Here is a 21,771-nt window from a genome sequence, read left to right as displayed (position 1 = left end):
GTAACTGGCTGGGCCATATAATGCATTCTTGAAAGGCTCAAAAAAGCAGAAGGTAATTGAAACTGGACTGCAACTCCCATCATCCCTGGGCTTTGGCCATTCTAGCTTGGGCTGAAAGGAGTTGGGAGTCCCAACAACATTTGGAAGCCACCATGTTTGCAGGGTGATCCTAACTATAAATTTTTTGAAACGGAAAAAAATTGCTGCAAAGAAAGGAGGGGAGGTTTGAAGTCACTAACTAGCTCATCCTCATTTTGCAATTGGCTTCTGCTACAAATTGGTCTCCTGAGCTTGATCCTGGAGAGAACATTGTACACATGAACCAAATGTGGTCCATAGCAGCCACTGCTTAGTAGCTTCTATATAAAGGTTTGTGAAAGTCTTTAAATAGTTTCTAGCATGTCACTGATCACAGAAGAGAACACACCAGTGAGTCACTATTCCTGGTAGTGCACATTCAGGATTTTGGCATACAGCCCTTCATTACCAACTCTGTGTTCTCATTCTGGTAGTTGTTTATCCTATCAATATCACCTGGGATAGCCGAAGTGCATTTTATCACTGGATCATACTTTTACCACCTTTGAATCCTTGTTTTCTCATTGTCTCTGCTGATTTATTTTACCAAAACAATAAGAAAGTTGCCTGCTTCTACTACTCTGTCTCAGTATGATTCTTCCAAATACATTTATCATAAGATCCCCAGGAGGAATAAATACGGCACAAGTATTAGCCATGTTTTCATAAATGCCCTTTCTCTTCTTCCTGCCATCATTTCCCACTATGTGAGGAGCCCAAGCAGAGGGGTTGAAGAGTTGGTGGGTTGTCGTGGGAAGAATACCTATCTGTGGATGTAACTAGCTTTCAGGATCAGGCCAACAAATGTTAGTGAAAGTCAGTAGATAATTATCATGACAGCTCACTTGTCATTTTCATTTGATGTGTATTATGTCTGGTAGCTTAATTTACCCTGATTTCATTGGTTCTTTCTGAGGTATTTTCACAAATTGGGCTTAAGCTAAATGTGTGTTCTTTGTGTTAAGGAATTTTAAACTTGCCTAATTTTAGGAAAACTTTGCACCATCTTATAACAGTAAACTAGGCAGAATCCTAGGTAAAGGTAAAGGGACCCCTGACTATTAGGTCCAGTCATGACCGACTCTGGGCTTGCGGCACTCATCTCACTTTATTGGCCGAGGGAGCCGGCGTACAGCTTCCGGGTCATGTGGCCAGCATGACTAAGCCCTAAGCCACTTCTGGCGAACCAGAGCAGCTCACGGAAACACCGTTTAAAATGGGAGCTAAAGTTACTTACTTAGTAGAATTTTAGCACTGAGAAAATTGGTTTGCTAATTATATATACCACTCCTTTTCCTAATGTGAATATAAGTATTTAATAGTTAGGCCTAAGCAACTGTCAGAATCATTACAGAGAGACATTATGTCATTTTCTAAAATGTGGCTACCTCTGTTGCTTTTATAATTCAAGTTGCGCGACATTATGCTTCAGTATGCCTATACATTATTGTAATAGGAGCTGTGGTTCAGCCACAACATATCCAACTAGTTCAAGAGGACAGGGCTCCTACACCTTTGATGTAGAAGAACAGATTTCAGCAGGTAGAACTTGTCATGTAAGATATACCTGCTTGGATTTGCTCTTTTGCACAACTGTTAAAGGTGCAAGAGCCCTGGTTTTTTTCTTCAGTTGGCCACCCTATCAAGAGGATGCAGAATGGCTACTTGTTATAATACCTGAATTGAAAGAAAGTTACCCCTGCTTTTAAAGTAAAAACCCATACAGTATAGGAAACCAATGCAGTACAACAACTTCATTGGCTTTGAAATTCCCCAGAATCTGCTGCTGAAGCCCTATTTGTGTTCACAGAAACAGCCATTGTTACACGAGAGAATGGCCAGGTAGAATTAACCTTCAACTTGAGTAACCAGATAAACTGGAGTGAACATGAGCTGAATGAATGGACACTTTGTGCCTGAAAAGGAGTCATGCTGGCTTTCCAGCATATGAGCAAGATGATAATATACACATATAGGGTGTACTGAAACATTTTTGCAGCCTGCTTTCTGGCCTTATACGTATGTATGCAACATCACTGCAGCAAAAAGTGTAGAGGGTTTCTCATATAATTAACACAGACTTGTTAATCAACTAACTTACCTTTTGTCTATTAATCGTCTGCCATCTAATATAGCCTTAACAAATTTGGATTATGGTACCTGTCCACCCAGCCACTGCTGTTTCTAATTGAATCAAATGAAACATTACAGAATCTGCATGTGCTGCCTGAGCTTTAAAAGACAAGTACAGCTTTAAAACCGGAAGTTTGTGTGTATATATGAGAGATTGAATATACAAGTACATGCACATTTAATCAGTTTCTTGGATTATGTTGCTGGGTAAAGTTGCAGTAGGGGTTTAAAAGGAAGTGTTTATTTGGGTCTCCTACACAGAAAGAAACGTTCTGTATAGTGTAACCACTCACTGTAGCATTTTCAGCTTTACAGTGGTACCTCAGGTTACATACGCTTCAGATTACATACACTTCAGGTTACAGACTCCGCTAACCCAGAAATAGTGCTTCAGGTTAAGAACTTTGCTTCAGAATGAGAACAGAAATTGTGCTCCGGCAGCACAGCAGTAGCAGGAGGCCCCATTAGCTAAAGTGGTCTTCAGGTTAAGAACAGTTTCAGGTTAAGAACAGACCTCCGGAACGAATAAAGTACTTAACTGTATTTTGTTCATTACAAGCTGTAGCTTCTCCTTCTTTGAAAGTACAGTAAGAAGGAAGTTTAGAATTAACTGGTGTCGTGGAAAATAAAGTTTTGTGCACAAGCCACTCTCTTGAATAAATTCTGCTGTGATAGTTTTCAAGCACCGCTGTAACTAAGCAAGTGCAACTTAAATAGTCCTGCATTCTTATTCTATTTGCTCCTCCCTTTCCTTTTTCCTCTGTGGTCATATTAGATGGTAAGCTCCTTGAGACAGGGACCTACACTTTTGAAGTGTAAAAATAATCACAACAGTAGCAGTTTCACAACAGTAGACCTTTGTTTCTTCTAAGTATGGTATGTGAAACAGGACTGCTGCCTTTCTATTTATTTTATTTTTATTTATTTATTAAAGGTATATAACGCCCTTCATCCATAGATCCCAGGGCAGTTCACAACACACCGTATTTTTTGCCCTACAGGACGCACTTTTTTCCCTCCAAAAATTAAGGGGAAATCTGTATGGGGCGAATGCAGGCTTTCGCTGAAGCCTGGAGAGCGAGAGGCATCGGTGCGTACCGACCCCTCTCGCTCTCCAGGCTTCAGGAAGACATCCGCAGCCTAGGCAGCCTTGTGGGAGTTCCCACAGGGCTCCCCACGCTGCGGATAGCAGCCTGCCGCCCAGCGCACAGGCGCCCTGAAGCAGAGCGCACCGCGCGCCAGGCAGATATTGGCCAGCCCCACAAGCTCGGGGGACAGTGGGGAGGCGCAGCGCCGCCATCCCGCTGTTCCTCAACCTGGTTTGGTTTCCCCAACCTGGTTTTGGGCGGGAAATAAAGGGGCAAAAAATCTCCTTTATTTCCCCCCCAATAAACTAGGTGCGTCCTATGGGACAGAGTGTCCTATGGGACGAAAAATATGGTACATTGAACAGCACAAAATGAATTGCTCTTGGAGTGGCAGATTTTCCTCAAGTTTGGAGGAACCCTGACTGCTAACATGCTTCTTGGAGCACCTTTTCTCTTTCCCCACAGCAGCCAAGCTTGTATTCTGTTTGCTCTGTGTGAGCGCATATAGGAAGAATTCTTTTGCTTATATTATATTATTCATTCAGAGAATGCAGTAAAACTGACAAATCCATAAGGGGTGATAATAATCCAAGTATTTATGGTGCAAAGTTATCCATGTGTATATTAACAGTGCAGAACAGTCCAACTCTCCACAACAAATAATTGAAATTGAAGTAAACATTGAAGTTGAAACTAGATTCTCACTTCTGTGCTTATCCTTTTGGAGCAGCATACTGTAGCTGGTTTTTTACCCTGTGTGCTTGCAAATACAGTATAGGAGGATTTTGCACAGAGATTTTGAAGGGGTTGCAATTTTGGTGTGACTGTTGCTCAATCTTGATGACAGAAATGACTGAGAATGCCAGTTTCATTTATAATAATGATCCTAGCAAATGCATTTTTTTAAAAAAACCCAGTAAATGTAATCATAACAATTCTGGGCCAAGATAGTGGATTTCTGAGTTTGTGAGGCTGTTGACCCTGAAAGTCAATTTAGCAGCTAATCTTCTGCCGCATGAAAATTACAGGTTTCTACCAATCTCTTCCAAGATGAACATTTGAAATAATCAAGCCAATACCCTTTCAGCGTGGCTATATAATTGCTATTTATATTGTAAGAAACTACATAAAGATTAAAAAAGGTGCTCTGCTTCTGCTAACCACAATTTGAGGCAGTAGTTTTCTAGCATATTTTGATCCTTCATGGGGTGATACAGCAAAATTAAGATTTAAGAGAAATTAAACAGTAAAAATTGCAAAATAAAATTGAGAAATTATGCAAATTGGTTCATTTGCATACTTTATGCTGAATGTAGGTATCAGCTTTTGGTGCAGGATTTTAATTTTTGTAGGACAGATATGTCCATTCCATATAGAGCATTTAAGTAAACAGTATTTCTGTTCAGGAGAGCATACATTTTGTTGACATTCATGAGGACATGTTTTACAAAAGAGAAGTAGAGGGAAGGTGATTTAAAATGTTTGTGATCAGCCACACACAGAGAGACAAGTCATTGCAGCTCTTTTCTCCGAATTTTGAAATTTCCATAATTAAACAGGGTAAGTTAATGCAATAATTCTCAGTTGTTCAAATGGAGGATAAAGAAACATACACAACTTTGTGGGAAATGTGTACATTGTGGATCCAATAAAGCCTTGAATTTCCCTAACATTTTAAAATAGTCCAAATAGTAGTTAGCCAAAACGGTTGCCTTAAATGGATTGGAGAAAATAATGTAAGATGAAAATTGTTCTTGCTAGGAAAGGCAAGTAGATAGTAAAATGGTGGCAGAGCAATAGTACGGTAGGGTGCAGTTTAGCCATGCCAGTGTCAAGGGTTTCCACACACGTTGGCACCACACATACCTTTTCATCCTTTATGCTGGCAAGCAGAATACAGCATCACAGGACTCATTGCAAGGTGGGCATGGAGCAGGGCCTACTGCATTAAGCCATAGTTAAAATAAAGCCTTGACTTGCTTCCCCAAACAAACTGCAGGTGGCAAACCAAGAACACACCTTTGTTTTTGCTTGTGGTTTGTCTGGAGAGAAACAACCCGTGATCCTGGGCTTAGAAGGACGCAACAAACCAGACTATGGGAGGAATTCAGCACCATACTGTTATGATACTTCCACTATCACAAGCATTTGTGTTTGCCAGATGGAACTATCCCCCCCCACCCTCACTCTTCTGGGGGTTCATCTGCCTCCTCCAACCAATTTGAGGGAGCAGGGGAGAAGACTGGGTTATGCTGTGCAAGCAGTTAAGTTTAGTTGAATCTGACCACGTGGCTTGGTTTTTTTCCAGCAGCTCAGGTATTGTAACATGTTTTCTTACCCATAGTTTGTGTGAACACTGCACATGCACACACCCATTTGTTTTTCCTTTTTATTAGGAGGCCATGTGAAAACGTCATCTAGAAGATTGTGCCATCTTGCCATCTGTCTCAGCTCTCCCTTTCCTAAGTATCCATATTTTGGAATTTTGAAAAACAAAAATTTGCTTCTTGATATAATTGGCTTACATAGCAAAAACAAACAAACAAACAAACAAACAAACAAACCAGTATGCCTCCCCCCCCCATGATTTATGGATTCAGAACAAGAATACTGTTATTTTGGGGTTAGCTTTGGCTTTGCTTGGAAACTGAATGCACAGGTATTATTAATGCCTCCAGGTGTAAACATTTTCCCATCTGTGGAAGACTTTGATGTGGGCTCCAAACACCACTTCATGAAAAAAGGAAGCTGCAGTTAACAGACAAAATGAAACTTGCTTCCTCCTATTGCTGTTGGTGTTGACAACCATTCCACTTCCAGACACTGCATTCTAGTAGAATGAAGTCAAGCAGCTAAAGCCTTTCTCCCGTTTTATCTTACACGTCAGCAATCTGGAATGCTGCTTGTATGGGAGGCTGAGCCAAAATTTGACAGTTCTGTCTAACGTTATTATACACAATCTCTTCAAAATAGTTACGCTTATCACCAAATGGTCATGGCCACACGCCCATAGCCTTTTTATTAAGCTAAAATGATGATTGAGCAACTATCTTAAACTGAACTGGCTACGTGATGCACATAGATTTTACGAGAGTGGGCTGTCTGGCAGCAGAGGTGTAGTCACTGTGAATGTGAATATGATTTTACAAGTTTTTGGATTGTTTACATCTGAAGTTTGCTTTTCTAATGAACTGTAGTGTTGGGCTTATGTTGCATTCCAGTTCAGCAGAGTAAAAGACGGACTGGAATTCTCCTTAATGTCATTGTCACTGGAATTCTTCCAAAGTAAAACCAGTTCTAAGGCTATGCTCAAGGTTAGACCAAATAAAAATGCAGTTCAGGAATATTTAGCCTCCTTTGTTTCACTGGCTTCTTAAGGTCAGCATTAGGGATGCATATTGGTGTTTTTGCCTGGCCCAGTAAAATTATCTTGAATTTATTGGTAGTTGTAGATTATCGGCCAGAATTCAAACTGACTTTTTGGGAGTGCGACCATTCTGCTTGCCTGAAGTCATATTGCTTGGCTATGGTTCAGGCCTCCCTATGTAATGTTATCTTGGATGGGATGCAGGCCTGGGGTGTTGTTGTTTTTCAGAGCAGGTGTGATTATACTATTGTCTCAGCTCCCAGCTATAATTCACTGGACCTTCCTCACTTTTGCAAGTGAATAAGCTGACGATGAGGCACTTTTGTGACATATTAGCTTAAAGAAAGTAAGAGAATATGGGAAATAAGCAGAGGTTGGATCCTTTCTTATTTTTCTTTTATGGAGTTCCTAGTTTAAATGGTAATATTTCTTTGAAAGATGGTTTGCATTTCTAATTTAAAAACCAAAGGGTGAAAATCTTTGGTTAAAGCTCAACAGGCTTTACAAATTGAACCTATGCAGTAGAATTCAGCAGCACTGAATTCAGTGGAGCTTAATCCTAGGAAGCTGTGCTAGGGTTGCAGTTATACTGATCCTAAGGAATGGGGTTTTACACTATCAGCTGCTGGTATGTGTGCAAGAATGAATCAGCCAACACAGCCGCCTTAGTTTTTGTACTCTTCTTGTGTTAATATGTTGATGATTTGCATTAGAGAGAATGATTGAGACTGTGTCCTGAATTCTGGGAACTGTAGTTTGTTATGGGTTGCTGGGATTTGTAAACCACAGCGTCTGGAATTATTTGTGAGGAAGAATATGATTTGAATGTGCTTTAGTGTGTATTCTATAATCATGTTTTGAAAAGGTTTCTGTACCTGAACCTAAGACACTGTAAAAATGTATTGTTTCTCCAAACTCAGCTATTCCCCCAAATGATAAACTGTCTCCTTAATAATGGAGACTTCCCACTCAAAGCCAAATCAACTGTTAATGGAATGGGAGTGTCTTCCAGATGCCCAGGCTTCAAAAAAAGGGGGGACGGGGCAAGGAAACAATAGAAATACAGTGGTGCCTCGCAAGACGAAATAAGTCTCTTCGTCTTGCGATGCACGGTTTCCCATAGGAATGCATTGAAAATCAATTAATGCGTTCCTAGGGAAACCGCCTTCAGACCAGGTCCGGGGACAGTCTCTCCCCGGACCTCTTCTGAAGGCTGGGGGGGGGACAAGGGCTTTTCTTCCCACCCCCAGCATTTTAAAAAACCCCAGGACAGCGGAGGACTTCTCCGCTGTCCGGGCGATCTTAAAATGCTGGCGGGCGGCATTTTAAAATCGCCCCGGACAGCGGAGGACTTCTCCGCTGTCCGGGGCGATTTAAAAGCCCCTGGGAAGGCAGGCAGGGGGGACAAAAACTTTTGCCCCCCGCCAGCCTTCAGAAGAGGTCCTGGACCTCTTCTGAAGGCGGGCGGGGGGCGAAAGTCTTTGCTCCCCCCCGCCTGCCTTCAAAAGGTGTCCCCGCGGCGGCAGGAGGTGTCCCCTGCCCCCCGCCCGGCTTCGGAGCACCGGGAGAAGCGATCTCCCCGCAGCCCCTTGCTTCAAAAGAGGTCCGGGGGCAGCGGGAAGCGAAGCGCTTCTTCCCCGCTGCCCCCGGACGTCTTTTGCAGCAAGGGGCTGCAGGGAGATCGCTATCTCCCCGCAGCCCCTTGCTTCAAAAGAAAAGACCCGCTGTCCCCGGGGCAAGCTTCGTTTTGCAAAGCAAGCCCATAGGGAAATTCGTCTTGCGAGGCAACTCGAAAACGAAAAAACCTTTCGTTTTGCGAGTTTTTCGTCTCGCGAGGCGTTCGTCTTGCGGGGTACCACTGTATTGAAACAGAAGGCTTCCTCTTGATCTAGTTTCTTTCCAGAGACTATACAACGGTACCTCAGGTTACGTACGCTTCAGGTTACAGACGCTTCAGGTTACAGACTCCGTTAACCCAGAAATAGTACCTCGGTTAAGAACTTTGCTTCAGGATAAGAACAGAAATTGTGCTCCAGCGGCGTGGCGGCAGCAGGAGGCCCCATTAGCTAAAGTGGTGCTTCAGGTTAAGAACAGTTTCAGGTTAAGAACAGACCTCCAGAACTAATTAAATACTTAACCCAAGGTACCACTGTATTTAGTATACCATACCAAATCTTGGGCATCACTGGTCCTTGCCAGGTGGACCCACCTCATCTAGGGATCTAGCAATTGTGCAGCTCAATTTGCCATGACAGAGCAAGGACTCTTGTTATAATGGGGTTGTTATAATGGTACGGTGAGATTTTTCTTTCTTTACAGGCAGAATAAGGCAGGCTCCCCCCCCCATTCCACTTAAGAATCACTGCCTATGAAACATCTTGAAGCAGTCTGTAAAACAATTTCATATATAGAAAAAAATTTTCAAATCCAATACAAATCAGACTGATATAAAAACATTAATTTAAAAGGCTAATTGAAAAAAGAAGGTCCTTGATATGTGCCCAAAAAGACAATAGAGAACCACCTTCTTCTTCTGACAAGTAATTGGAGGGAGTTTCAAAGGGTAGGTCCTGCAACACTAAAGGCCCATTTCCTACACCTTAAGCATCCTGATGGGGACCATGTTTGCCTTTGAGACTCAAACAGTAGGTTACCCATTGTTCTCTCCTGAATCTGTACAGGCAATATCCTTCTTCAGTATATATTTTTAAAGAAGTGCTGTCTAATAATCTCTGAGCACACCACGAAGACCGAAACAGGAGTGTGTGATGTATTTACCAATCTGAAAAGACAATAATCTTTAATTTACTTTTTAAGTGCACCTTTTAAAGGTGGGAAAGCACATGAGTGTAATGGGTGAACCTCTCTAGGGATTAGGGATTAAGTAAACAGAAAGCAACACAGCTGGGCAACATAAAGAGGTTTGTGTTGTCTGTGATCTGGTGGTTTATAAAACACACACACACACCAGAGCCTATCTGAGATGACTTGATGTTTCCTAGCAACCTGAAATACCTGTTCTTTGAAGCAGGGTTGTAGGCTTTTATCTATGTAAGAACCTGTTTAAATGTAAACACACTAGCTCATCTGGTTTGAGTAATAATTCCCCTTATCCAGCTGTCAGTGTGACCTGCTGCTAAGAATCACAACATAATGTGCATGTGGGGAATGTTGGTATGGCTTTTCCTGCCTTTTGGGAGTCTTTTAATTAAACCCCAGTGATAGAAATTTGAAGATAAACTCTGCACACGCTTGCAAAGGGATTAATGGGCCTTGTATTCTAATTGTTCTGCTGCTTTTGGTTACAAAGGAGAGGGAGAAATGGGGGGGGGGAGGCGGGACCGCAATAGCCTGGTAGTTCTCTGAAAATCCCTATCTAGATAAAGCAAAGAGAAAAGTGTGGTAGCAGACTAAACTCTAATGTAATGCCTCTCATGTCTGTAATAATTTTGGATATTCACTATAAGTTTTGTGCAACTTAATCAGTTTTCTGGGTAGTGGAAGGATAAGGCAGAATGGAAGCCACATATCGTAATCATTTTTCATAATTCTCTCTTAAGTTGCAGCTTTACTTTACAGGATTTAAGGTATGGGAAAAGTTCAGCATTGTGCTATTACAATTATTCCATCAGTGCAAACATTTATGCTTGCCAGATAGAACAATCTCCCCTCCTCCCCCTGCATGTTGTTCTGGGGGTTCTCCTACTACACTGCCCAAGCCAAATGGGGAACAGGGTGCAGCAGGAAGAGAGGGGGGCAAGCACAGCTTTGCTAGTGGTACTTAAAGGTAGCTGTTTGCTGCTACCCATTTAAGAATCTACAAGGGCAAAGAACCAAAAATATACAATGGCATGTGGTTCTTTTAAATCATAATGTTAATTAGAGCTTCTACTTTCCCTACACTCTTTCCCCAGTATATATAGGGTGTCCCACCCACCCACAAATAAGGAGCAAGAACAACTATATAAAACATAGCTGTTGGTTAAATTGTTTTTCCTACATTGCACTTGCAGAAAGTACTATAGAGGAGCTGCTGGTTAATGATTGCCAAGGGTAAATAAGCAGGGCAGGGCAGCAGCAAGCAGCAGTCAAGTGGGTTCCTCCCCCCAATACAGTGGTACCTTGGGTTACAGACGCTTCAGGTTACAGACTCCGCTAACCCAGAAATAGTACCTTGGGTTAAGAACTTTGCTTCAGGATGAGAACAGAAATCGTGCGGTGGCAGCGGGAGGCCCCATTAGCTGAAGCGGTACCTCAGGTTAAGAACAGTTTCAGGTTAAGAGCGGACCTCCAGAACAAATTAAGTTCTTAACCTGAGGTACCACTGTACCCGGAACAAACTTGGCAAGCATTCAAAATATAATGTTTTTCATGCCTGAACATACAAAAGACTTAGCTGCACTTTGCTGCAGTGTTTGTGCTGTTTAGTGGAGGTTTTCCCCAAGTCATTTATGTTACTTCTCCAATAAAAATGGTTTGTAACTTCTAAATGACCTTTTGCTTTCTGGACATGCAGGTGTTCAAGATTTGAGTGTGCAAAAATTGTTTAAGAACATTACTTGCACCTCAGAGGAGGTTGATTTAAATGCTGGATTGGCTGGTGACAAGTAGGCCGGAGGAAGTAAAAAGCTGTCTATCTGAATTGTTTTGTGCAAGTTCGATTAATTTGAGGAATTAGATCCTCCTCAGAATATAAATACATCTAACACCAACAGAAATGCCTCTTGTTTGCATCATAAACAACTTTTAACTATATTTTATGCTTAGTCTGGTTTTTTTTAATTGACAAAAGAGCAGCAATAGTTCATTATAATATTTAAACTAAACTGCTGGCAAAACAAATTTAGGACAGTAACTTAATGACAGGGCTGGTTACTATGTTGTTTTAATGGCAAGCTTGTTAAGCTTTGCTAGGTCAGATTTCATAAGATCCGCAAATTACAAAGATGTTAGGTAAGGGACCCCTGACCGTTAAGTCCGGTCGTGGTGGACGACTCTGGGGTTGCGGTGCTCATATTGCTTTACTGGCCCAGGGAGCTGCCGTTTGTCTGCAGACAGCTCATCTGGGTCATGTGGCCAGCATGAGTAAGCTGCTTCTGGCAAACCAGAACAGTGCACGGAAATGCTGTTTACCTTCCCACTGGAGTGGTAACTATTTATCTAATTGCACTTTGATGTGCTTTCGAAATGCTAGGTGGGCAGGAGCAGGGACCGAACAACGGGAGCTCACCCCATCTCCGGGATTCGAACCGCCGACCTTCTGATTGGCAAGCCCTAGGCTCAGTGGTTTAGACCACAGCGCCACCCGTGTCCTTACACAAAGATGTTGGGGGGGGGTATTAATTAATATTTCCTGTGAGAGCATGTGGTGGTGTTATTGTGTGCTGTCTAAGCTGTTGTGGTGCAATTTCTGTTAATCCTTTGCTATGAAAGGCTGCATTATGTGGGCTAGGAACTGAAAGAAAATGTCCATATTTTCCCTATCTTGGATGACACACTGTTCCATATTGGAGCTCAGGCAAAACCTATGGGTGTTTCTACTCCTCTATGTTCCAGATACTAAATGTTATAATTTTTCTCCTTTCTACCTTGAACTTGTCAAGTTACCCTTCTTTGGATTCATAGATTCCTTATGTAGGGTTGTCATATTTCAAACAGTGAAAATCCGGAAGAGTTGTTTTGGCAAAAACATCCTGGAGAAGAGTGACTAGTGGGGTGCCACAGGGTTCTGTCTTGGGCCCGGTCTTATTCAACATCTTTATCAACGACTTGGATGATGGACTCAAGGGCATCCTGATCAAATTTGCAGATGACACCAAACTGGGAGGGGTGGCTAACACCCCAGAGGACAGGATCACACTTCAAAACGACCTTGACAGATTAGAGAACTGGGCAAAAATAAACAAGATGAATTTTAACAGGGAGAAATGTAAAGTATTGCACTTGGGCAAAAAAAATGAGAGGCACAAATACAAGATGGGTGACACCTGGCTTGAGAGCAGTACATGTGAAAAGGATCTAGGAGTCTTGGTTGACCACAAACTTGACATGAGCCAACAGTGTGACGCGGCAGCTAAAAAAGCCAATGCAATTCTGGGCTGCATCAATAGGAGTATAGCATCTAGATCAAGGGAAGCAATAGTGCCACTGTATTCTGCTCTGGTCAGACCACACCTGGAGTACTGTGTCCAGTTCTGGGCACCACAGTTCAAGAAGGACACTGACAAACTGGAACGTGTCCAGAGGAGGGCAACCAAAATGGTCAAAGGCCTGGAAACGATGCCTTATGAGGAACGGCTAAGGGAGCTGGGCATGTTTAGCCTGGAGAAGAGGAGGTTAAGGGGTGATATGATAGCCATGTTCAAATATATAAAAGGATGTCACATGGAGGAGGGAGAAAGGTTGTTTTCTGCTGCTCCGGAGAAGCGGACACGGAGCAATGGATCCAAACTACAAGAAAGAAGATTCCACCTAAACATTAGGAAGAACTTCCTGACAGTGAGAGCTGTTCGACAGTGGAATTTGCTGCCAAGGAGTGTGGTGGAGTCTCCTACTTTGGAGGTCTTTAAGCAGAGGCTTGACAACCATATGTCAGGAGTGCTCTGATGGTGTTTCCTGCTTGGCAGGGGGTTGGACTCGATGGCCCTTGTGGTCTCTTCCAACTCTATGATTCTATGATTCTATGATTCTATGGAGGTGGGTATCCATTTTGGAGCTTTATTAATGGGAAATTGGCAAAAACGACACTGCTGTCATGGGCTGCCATATGTCCAGATTTCCCCGGACATTTTTTTTCTGTCTTCCGGCCAGACACTGCTGCTGATTGCAGTATTTCAGATATGTCTGGGAAATTCCGGACGTATGGCAACCCTACCTTCTGCATTTTCTCCACTGTGCTCACTGATTTTCCCCACTGTGCTCACAAATCATAGTGAGATAAGGATGTGATCTGATTTTATGAAAGGATTTAATAGGAAAAATTATGACTTAGAAGGTGAGAGCAGCAGTCATAATTTATTTAATATTTGTATGTGTGCACGTGCGGGGGAAGCAGGTTTGCTATGCAAGAACTCCAAATAAACTTTAATTGTGCACCCTGAACTTGCTCTTACATGATTGAATCCTGCAGTCTTATAGCAGTCTTATAGCTGACCTAGGCCAGTCAGGGTGCTGGCATGGGATTACTCTGACTCCTGTTAAATAGGAGTACAAAGCCTTAGATATTGACTGCAGGTTTTGTTTCTCTGTGCAACTCACCAAAAGAATAACTATGCCGTTTTTACACACATGGTTGCAATTAAGCCTGTCTGCCCATGCATCAGACCTTTTAAATTTGTGGTCTTGGAGAAGAATTGGATTATTAATGTCAAAATTGCTTGTGTAAAGAGGCCTCAGCTGCTGTGTCTGACAACTGCAGTCCACGCACAGTCTGTTCACTCTGCCTGAAGAGTGTTGTGAAATATGGCTGTTTCAACTTTATTGGAAAGCAGATGATTTACAGCGTTTATGGATTCTTTATTATACTGCTGATATTGAGAATGTTATCCTCCTGCTGTGGTAAAAGGGTGCTTACTGTCAGGTTGTGGTGCTGAACATACAGGTCTTTGACAAGGAGCCTTTAAGGGCATGCCCCTCCCCCAACCTACTTATGCAAGGTGCCTTTTAAAAGCTGGGCACTTAACAAGAGAGACTGAAGTGTGCAAGATGCATCCTTGATTTACAAGATACTGTGCCTTGCAACAATATGAAGGAGAGCATGGGAATTGTCTTCAGATGGTTATCTGAATATATCAGGCTATTCATATTGGCTTATTTGAAGACAACATACCCTTGGGAAATCTTGATTACCAGTACAAAGAAGGGATTAGTACTATTGAGTTTATTCAGGAGGGGGAATAGCGGGGAAATTTAGTTGCCTTTGTTCCTGCTAAGGAAGAGTGAATAGTCTCACTCAGAAGATTGCCACTTAGCGCTTTCATATTACAGCAATGCTGCCTTTGTTGTTGTTGTAGTAGTAGTAGTAGTAGTAGTAGTAGTAGTAGTATTAATACCCTGCCCATCTGGCTGGGTTTCCCCAGCCATTTTGGGCAGCTCACAGCACATATCAGAACATGCTAAAACATCAAGATTAAAAACTTCCCAATACAGGGCTGCCTTCAGATGTGTTCTAAAAGTCAGATAGTTGTTTATTTCCTTGATATTTGATGGGAGAGTGTTCCACAGGGAGGGCACCACTACCGAGAAGGCCCTCTTCCTGGTTCCCGAGACGCTCCTTCAGGTATTAAAGGTAGAGTTAAAGTTAATAACACTTCTGAAGATGATATCCTAGGCCTTACTAACTTACCAGATATTTTCAATGTATGTCCCAATTTTGGATTAGCAGGCATGCAGTAACTTTATGGTCCGTGCATTACTTGATTGTTGCTGCTTAGTAGATGCTATCCCTTCCCCCACTTCTTCAGGAAATAAATGTTTCTTTTTATAGTCGCAGTTGTCTTGCCTCCTGTTACTTCTTTCTTCACCATGTGCAGCTTTAAGAAGCTTTTTGCATACTGTATATTAACTATGTTCTAGGATTGAAAGAAACTTTAAAAAAATGCATCTTAAAAGTCAAATCTGACTGCAAAAAAGGGATTATTCTTACTTACTCGTTGAAATCCACCAGCTTTCCCCCTGCCACTGATGATTTATAGAACTACTTCCTGTTCGCTTCACTTGTCAAAACCTTCTGAAGTCACTCTTGTGAAGAAAAGCTGTATTACCATAGAATCCATACAGTGAGTTATTGAAACACTAGTGTGTTAAAAAATAATAAAACGGAAGTACATCTTTAAAAGAGCAAAGCCACCATAAATAACTTTATGTGGTGCTCTGCAGCTCATAGTGCTGCTCATTATTGGTGCTTCCTGTTTATTGCTTAATATCCACCTTACTGAAAGCTTCATGAAATATTTGAAATGGGGGAGAATGGGGAGATTCATAAGTGCCCCACACATCCCTCCTCCTCCCTACAGTTGCCTTTTTATTATTCTTAGGAAGTGCCTTATTTCATCCAGACATTTAGACCTCATCTGTAGACAAAAATAAGCACAGTTACTAAGTCAGACATGTCAGGATTTACAGCCAAACCTAAATTATAGCACCTGAAAGCCAGCACTTCATATAATGTCAACCTCTTTAACAGCTGGCGTGCTTATGGCGCCACTGATGCCAATCCGTAATGCAGCCCGAGGCAGCATTTAAGTCTACCAATCCCAGGAAATTTTAAATGTTTTGTCACATTTCTGTGATAGAGTTTAAACTGGGCCATTTTGCAAAGAATGCTATATTTCCCCATGAGTGGCAAGTAGTATTTCTCTTGCCTGGAGAGTCTGCAAGTGAATAAGGTTGTGCGGCTCTTCGCTGATGTTGCATGCTTGCTCCTATGAATAAGACAGATCCACAAAGAAGCATTTTTCAACAATAAGCAGTTTTACATTCAGAACCATCTAAATTGCCTTACGACTAAACATCAGAAAGAACTTTCCCTCAGGAGGTTATGGACTCTCCTTCATTGGAAGTTTTGAAGCAAAATGTTGAATGGCCATCTGTCATGGATGCTTTAGCTGAGATTCCTGGATTGCAGTACAGTGGTACCTCTGGATGGGAACGGGATCCGTTCCGGAGCCCCGTTCGCATCCTGAAGTGAACGCAACCTGCGTCTGCACATGCAAAGGTCGTGATTCGCCACTTCCGCGCATGCGCATGACGTCATTTTGAGCGTCTGCGCAGGCACGAGCGGCGAAACCTAGAAGTAACGCGTTCCGTTACTTCCGGGTCGCCACGGAGCATAACTTGAAAACGCTCAACCTGAAGCGAGTTCAACTTGAGGTATGACTGTATGGGGTGTTAGGGGAGGGGCGGTATCTCTGGTGGGGCGTATGTCGTGCTTCTTCTGGGTAGTTGTCTTACCGGATATTTTCCCTGTGATCTGTGGCTCCTAGAAGCTGTCAGTCTGCAACAGTGGCCACACCCCAGGTAACAGTTTTGACCAGGTGAGGGTAGCCAATGGGTATTTCCCTCGGTATTTTAGGGACTTTTCTATCCCCTGCACGTGAAGACAGGCTCCAGCAGATTAAGCAGATGAGACCCGATAGTGGGTCCAATGGTCAAGAAGGCGGTTTCTGTACACGCTGCACAGGGAAATGAGGGGCAGATGGGGCTCATCAGCCTGGGAAGGTAGCCTGCCTAGGAAAAGGAAAACTCTGATCCTAAACTTCCACTGCCTTGTGGCTATACTCATTCATGAGAAAGGCTTGGGGAGCAAATCCTGGGGAACAATCTGTACCCACTGCCTTATTGTGGAACATCTTCAGGAGAAGAAAAGGCTAAGAAGCAAACCTTACACAAATCTGGAGTGGAGTCCGTAAGGTGGTTGGACGATGTCTTGTATGCCTCCTTCTGGCAACTCCTGCAGCCAAGCTGGTGCCAAACATATTGCTCTGCTTTCCTTTGGATCACATTAGTGAGGCAACCCAGAGGGGTCACTTCAGTGCTGCAAACACAGCAAAAACAACATGGGGCTAGATGACCCATGGGGCCCCTTCCAAATGTACAGTTCTATGGTTCTGTGATTCTATGATTCTATGTGTTTTGTTGGAAAAGTCCAGATAAGTGAGCTGCCTTCAAGCACAGTGCTCTTAAACAGTAACCTAGCAGAAAACAAAATTATGAAAGACCTAAAATCTTAAAATTCCAACATAAGAAGTTTCCAGGACTAGGACTTGAGTTTCAAAAAGAAATAGCTGTGATGAATTGATGAAGGTTTGGAGAAATGTGAACTGGTTCCTTCTTTTTGTAGCATGTTTTTATATATAACACAACAAGTAGAGATAATCAAATAAAGTTTATTGATTAGGGGCCATTTACGCAACTCTCTTAGACCTTGGCAGATGTCTGCAAGTCATCCCATGATGACTTCAGTCATGTTGAGCCATGCAGAACCAGTTGTGTTTGTGCCAGCTGCTGCTATGTGCTGAATTTTAGACCAGGATTGGGTTTTGACATACCATCATGAACAATAAATTATGAATAATCACTCCCTTTCAAGTCCTTCTAGTAATTTGGTATTTAATTCTGTGATACAAGAGCTTAATATGAACTGAAGCTACTTTCAATATTTATAACTGAGCATGTACCAAGATCAAACAATATCAGTTCAATATTACTGATGGAAATATTTCTAAGTTACATCTGTTTCTGGGACAGGATCAATCACTTCAGCATCTGTGTTGCATTTGCTTCCTGGATTGTTTTTTAATCTGATGAAGAAATAACGGCTGCCTTCCATATATATATATATATATATAAACTTGCCCTTCATCAAAAGCAATTGGATTGAATGGAAATCCCCATTAGTGACTAAAACATTCTTGTTGAGAAATCATAATTTATTTTCACTTTTTTTTTTACGGATGCAGGCAGAGAAACTGACATAAAATGTATTCTTTTATATTAAAATGATTTCCGCCCTTTTCATCTGATACTTTCTACTCAAAGGTGCAGCACTAAATGCAGATTAGATGTGTCTGTTTTGTTCTCCTGGCCTGCTGAGATTGGAAAATACCCGCACCTGGAAGAGGTGGAGGGACAGAGAATGAAATAGCAACTGTTAGAAAAGATGAGCCAGTCAGAATGACAGCTGAAGCTTGCAGGGGTGTGGAATGGGGAAGACAGGGGAAATGGAGCCTACTTGTATGTCCTATCTAAATAGTATAAATGCAGTACAGTAGACGTGCCTTTTTTCTTGCCTTGTTGTATCTGGCTTGCCTTGCTGCTTTTGTCATCTGGAGTTTGCATGTACCATTTGTCTCCCAGCCACACTGCTGGACTTAGCCCCTAGCCCCACCCTTTAATATGCAGGAGTTTTCATCTGTGAAATGTTGGCAGGGATGTGTTTACACTGGAAATCTCTACCAAAAAAAAAATATTAGTTCAATAATTACTGCATATAAGCATTACACTTTTAAAAACAGAACATTCCTGAAATGTTTAGTTTACATATTTGTGGAAAACGGAGATGTGAGAACATATGCCTGCTTCATGTTTTGCTTGAAGCTCTCTAGCAATTTGTTGCCAATGTGGATGGGCTATAATTTTAGGGTTTTCAGTTTGATGATAGTAGCAGGTGCTGAGCACATGTTCTGGGGTCCAGTGGTGGAGCGCCAAATCACCGAGACACAGTAGTGGTGTCTCATGGCTTGGATCTAGCGGCCCTACCTGACCCTAGCTACCCATGCCCATTGCTCTGGAAGCAGATAGCCAAGCCAGACCCTGGTGGGCTGAGGTTAGTTGCTGTGTGTCCCACTGCACTGAATCTTTGCTTGGGGCCAACCCTCTTATTAGGTAGAGTGAGGCAATCACCTCAGACAACATGCTGGGGAACAGCAATGAGGTGCTAGGAAAACAGCACTGTGTGCCATACAACTTCCCCTTTGCCCTACCAAAGTTAGGTCTCTGCCTTCAAGTATGGTAGAGGGCACTGTATATTACTAGTGTTGAAGTCATATTCAGTTGCCAGACTCATTGAGTTCTGAATGTGGACTATCAGGGAGTCGTTGTAGTCGTCCCGTCCCCATCCCCCCCCCGCCTGCCCCATGCAGCAAAAGGTGACAAGCTCTCAACAATTAGCAGTCCCAGAGATTCTTGTGTCAAGGTAAGAGAAGAGCCCCAGCGTGGGTTGTGGTGTAATCTTGAAATTAAAATAAGAAGTTTTATTTTCATTTCAATGTATGTATGAAATGGGGTTGTGCTGGGCTGAAAAAAAAGTTATGGTTGATCCTCCTTTTCTCATATTCTTTTCTTCTACTGTTCTGTTCAACAGTGCCTGAAATGGTTAATGTTTTTCTCTTAGAACTATAGGGAGAACTCCATGTAAATCTTACGTGTGAGTTGAGAAATCTGAAACGCACCACTAACAATGTCAAAACTAACCTGCTCTTTGGCATGTTGTAGCGATATTATTGGGTGGGTGTTCTTTTCTTTTCCTTTTTCCGGGTGATGTACTTTTGCACTTCACTCTGGCTGGGAGAAAAGAACATTTTTCAGGTGTGGCATTGTCGGCCAAAGGTGACTTTGTAAGAAGGGCTGGAATCCAAGAGGCTGATATCCAGCCAGTAAGCCACAACCCTTCATTCTTTTCATAGTTCTGGTAGGCAGCTGATTAACACCAGATTAGCGCTGTTTAATATTTAACTTGCAGCATTCTTGTTCTCTGGTATCTGGGCTGCTGAAGCATTGCCAGTTGCATTCTTCAGGCTTGTTGCACACCACTAAAAAATGAGGAAACGTGACTTGGAGAGACTTTGGGTTAAACATACAAACATACAATTTCCAAAATGCTTTAAAAATATAATAGCTTGTTCTCTGACTTACCCAAATATTAATATTTATCTCCATTTAAGTTTCATGTCAGAATTACAACAGTAAATGTAGTTATCCTCTGATTTATCTGGAATCCTGATAAACAGAACTATGCTTCTCTAAAGACTTAAGTGATGTATCTCGAATAACTCTGAAAAGGACTTCATCATGTTGATGAAGTGAGAAGTAGAAGGAACAGGAGCTGATTAATGTGTGTGCAGCATACCACTTCAGTCAGGCAATTTTTGAAAAGGGCAAAGCAATTTTCACTAATCTCTTAGCCGGTTAGCCTAACCTATTATCTTCAGGAACCTGTTTTAGTCCATTAATGACACCTGGCCTAATGCAGATCTGTATTTCTATTCATATGATTCAAACTGTATGACTTCACTGCTTTATATGCTGCGGCTTATCATATGATTGCAGACTTTGCTTATCTGAATATTAGCTAAAGCAGATAGAAGGCAAATTTACTATATGCATATGTTTGTATGATTTCTTATGGATGCTCTGGTAGCAGTTCTACCCTCTTATGTCCCGCACAGTCTTAAAATGAGCACCATCTCTGATCTCATCTAAGTTCTCTCATGCTGGTGGGCTACATCTAGGCAATGTGTTAGGATTGTTGTTGCAATGCTAAGCTCAACAACATTTGTGTCCAGATTTTCACTTTTTGAAATATGGCAACCCTATTATAAAACAGAACGATGCTTTAGACTCCTGTTACTCTTCATTCATGCAAGCTACCCCATACAGTCCGTCTTTGGGAACTCAAGCAGAAACATGAACAGGATAAACTGTAGTTAGCTACATAAATTTATTGGTTTCTGAAGTTCGTGATTAGCAGGGGGCTATTGCTGACCTATCTGGAGTGGTGAAATGTCACATCTGCATTCTGAATGGTCCTAATTGTCGTATTTTATTTTGGAGAGATGGGATAGAAGATCTAGGAAGCTGTGAAACTGAAAAAAAGGGGGGAGGGAATTGTTTGCAATTTCTTTTTGAGCCAGAAGCTTTTTCTAAGAAAACCTAGAACCGTCTGTTGGAGCAGATGGGCTAGAAATTGGAGGGGTGGGAAGAAGAGGTATAGACACCTCAGAACTTCCTTGAATGTCAGCCAATTAGCATTTTTGCTCTTGAAACAATCTGTATGTGAAAATGAAATCAGACGGCAAGCTTAAACTCCTCTTTCTTTAAAACATCTCTGCAGGGAAGACCTACTGCAATGATCCAGAAAGTTTAATCCACTGTTTTGGTGATGGAGCTAAAGGTCTGGGTGGATGGTGTCCAGCGGGTTGTATGCGGTGTCTCCGAACAGACCACATGCCAGGAGGTTGTCATAGCATTGGCACGTGCCATTGGTAAGTAATCGTTACACTTGCTTGGTCTAAAAGTAAGCTTGCAGTTTAATCCTTTACAAGTTTCATTGGAAGCAAGATCAAATGAAGTTAATGGAGCTTATGTTAGTAAGGATGGCCATTATTTTCTAATACATGGGAGATACATGAATGTTGCCATGTTTGATATGCATAGCTTCCAGCTTTTTTGGCATCACGTTCATTTTTTATTTTTTATTTTATAGAAGGGATATTACAAAGCTTTGTGTGAAAATCATTTGTGTGTCTGGGCATACAGGTAGGCTTGTTTCCCAGATTTATACTGTTGCTACAACTGAAAAAATACTTTCCCTCCATTTTCCCCACT

At 42.1% G+C, this 21,771-nt stretch overlaps 1 protein-coding gene across 11 annotated transcripts in view; it reads left to right on the top strand.

The window, feature by feature from the left end:
* The window catches only part of RASSF7 (Ras association domain family member 7), a 92,931-nt gene that overhangs the window by 56,387 nt on the left and 14,773 nt on the right, over positions 1-21,771 (top strand). For all 11 annotated transcript variants that reach the window (XM_082192404.1, XM_082192401.1, XM_082192398.1 and 8 more), the window contains one exon: positions 21,278-21,428. In XM_082192404.1, coding sequence (XP_082048530.1) covers positions 21,326-21,428 — 103 coding nt within the window. In that variant the 5' untranslated portion in view covers positions 21,278-21,325. The remainder of the gene's footprint in view (positions 1-21,277; positions 21,429-21,771) is intronic.

Source organism: Podarcis vaucheri (assembly GCF_965113315.1).
Source record: "Podarcis vaucheri genome assembly, chromosome: 1".
Taxonomy (NCBI): Eukaryota; Metazoa; Chordata; class Lepidosauria; order Squamata; family Lacertidae; genus Podarcis; species Podarcis vaucheri.
The sequence above is the reverse complement of the archived record's forward strand: the minus strand, read 5'-3'. Positions and strand labels throughout refer to the sequence as shown.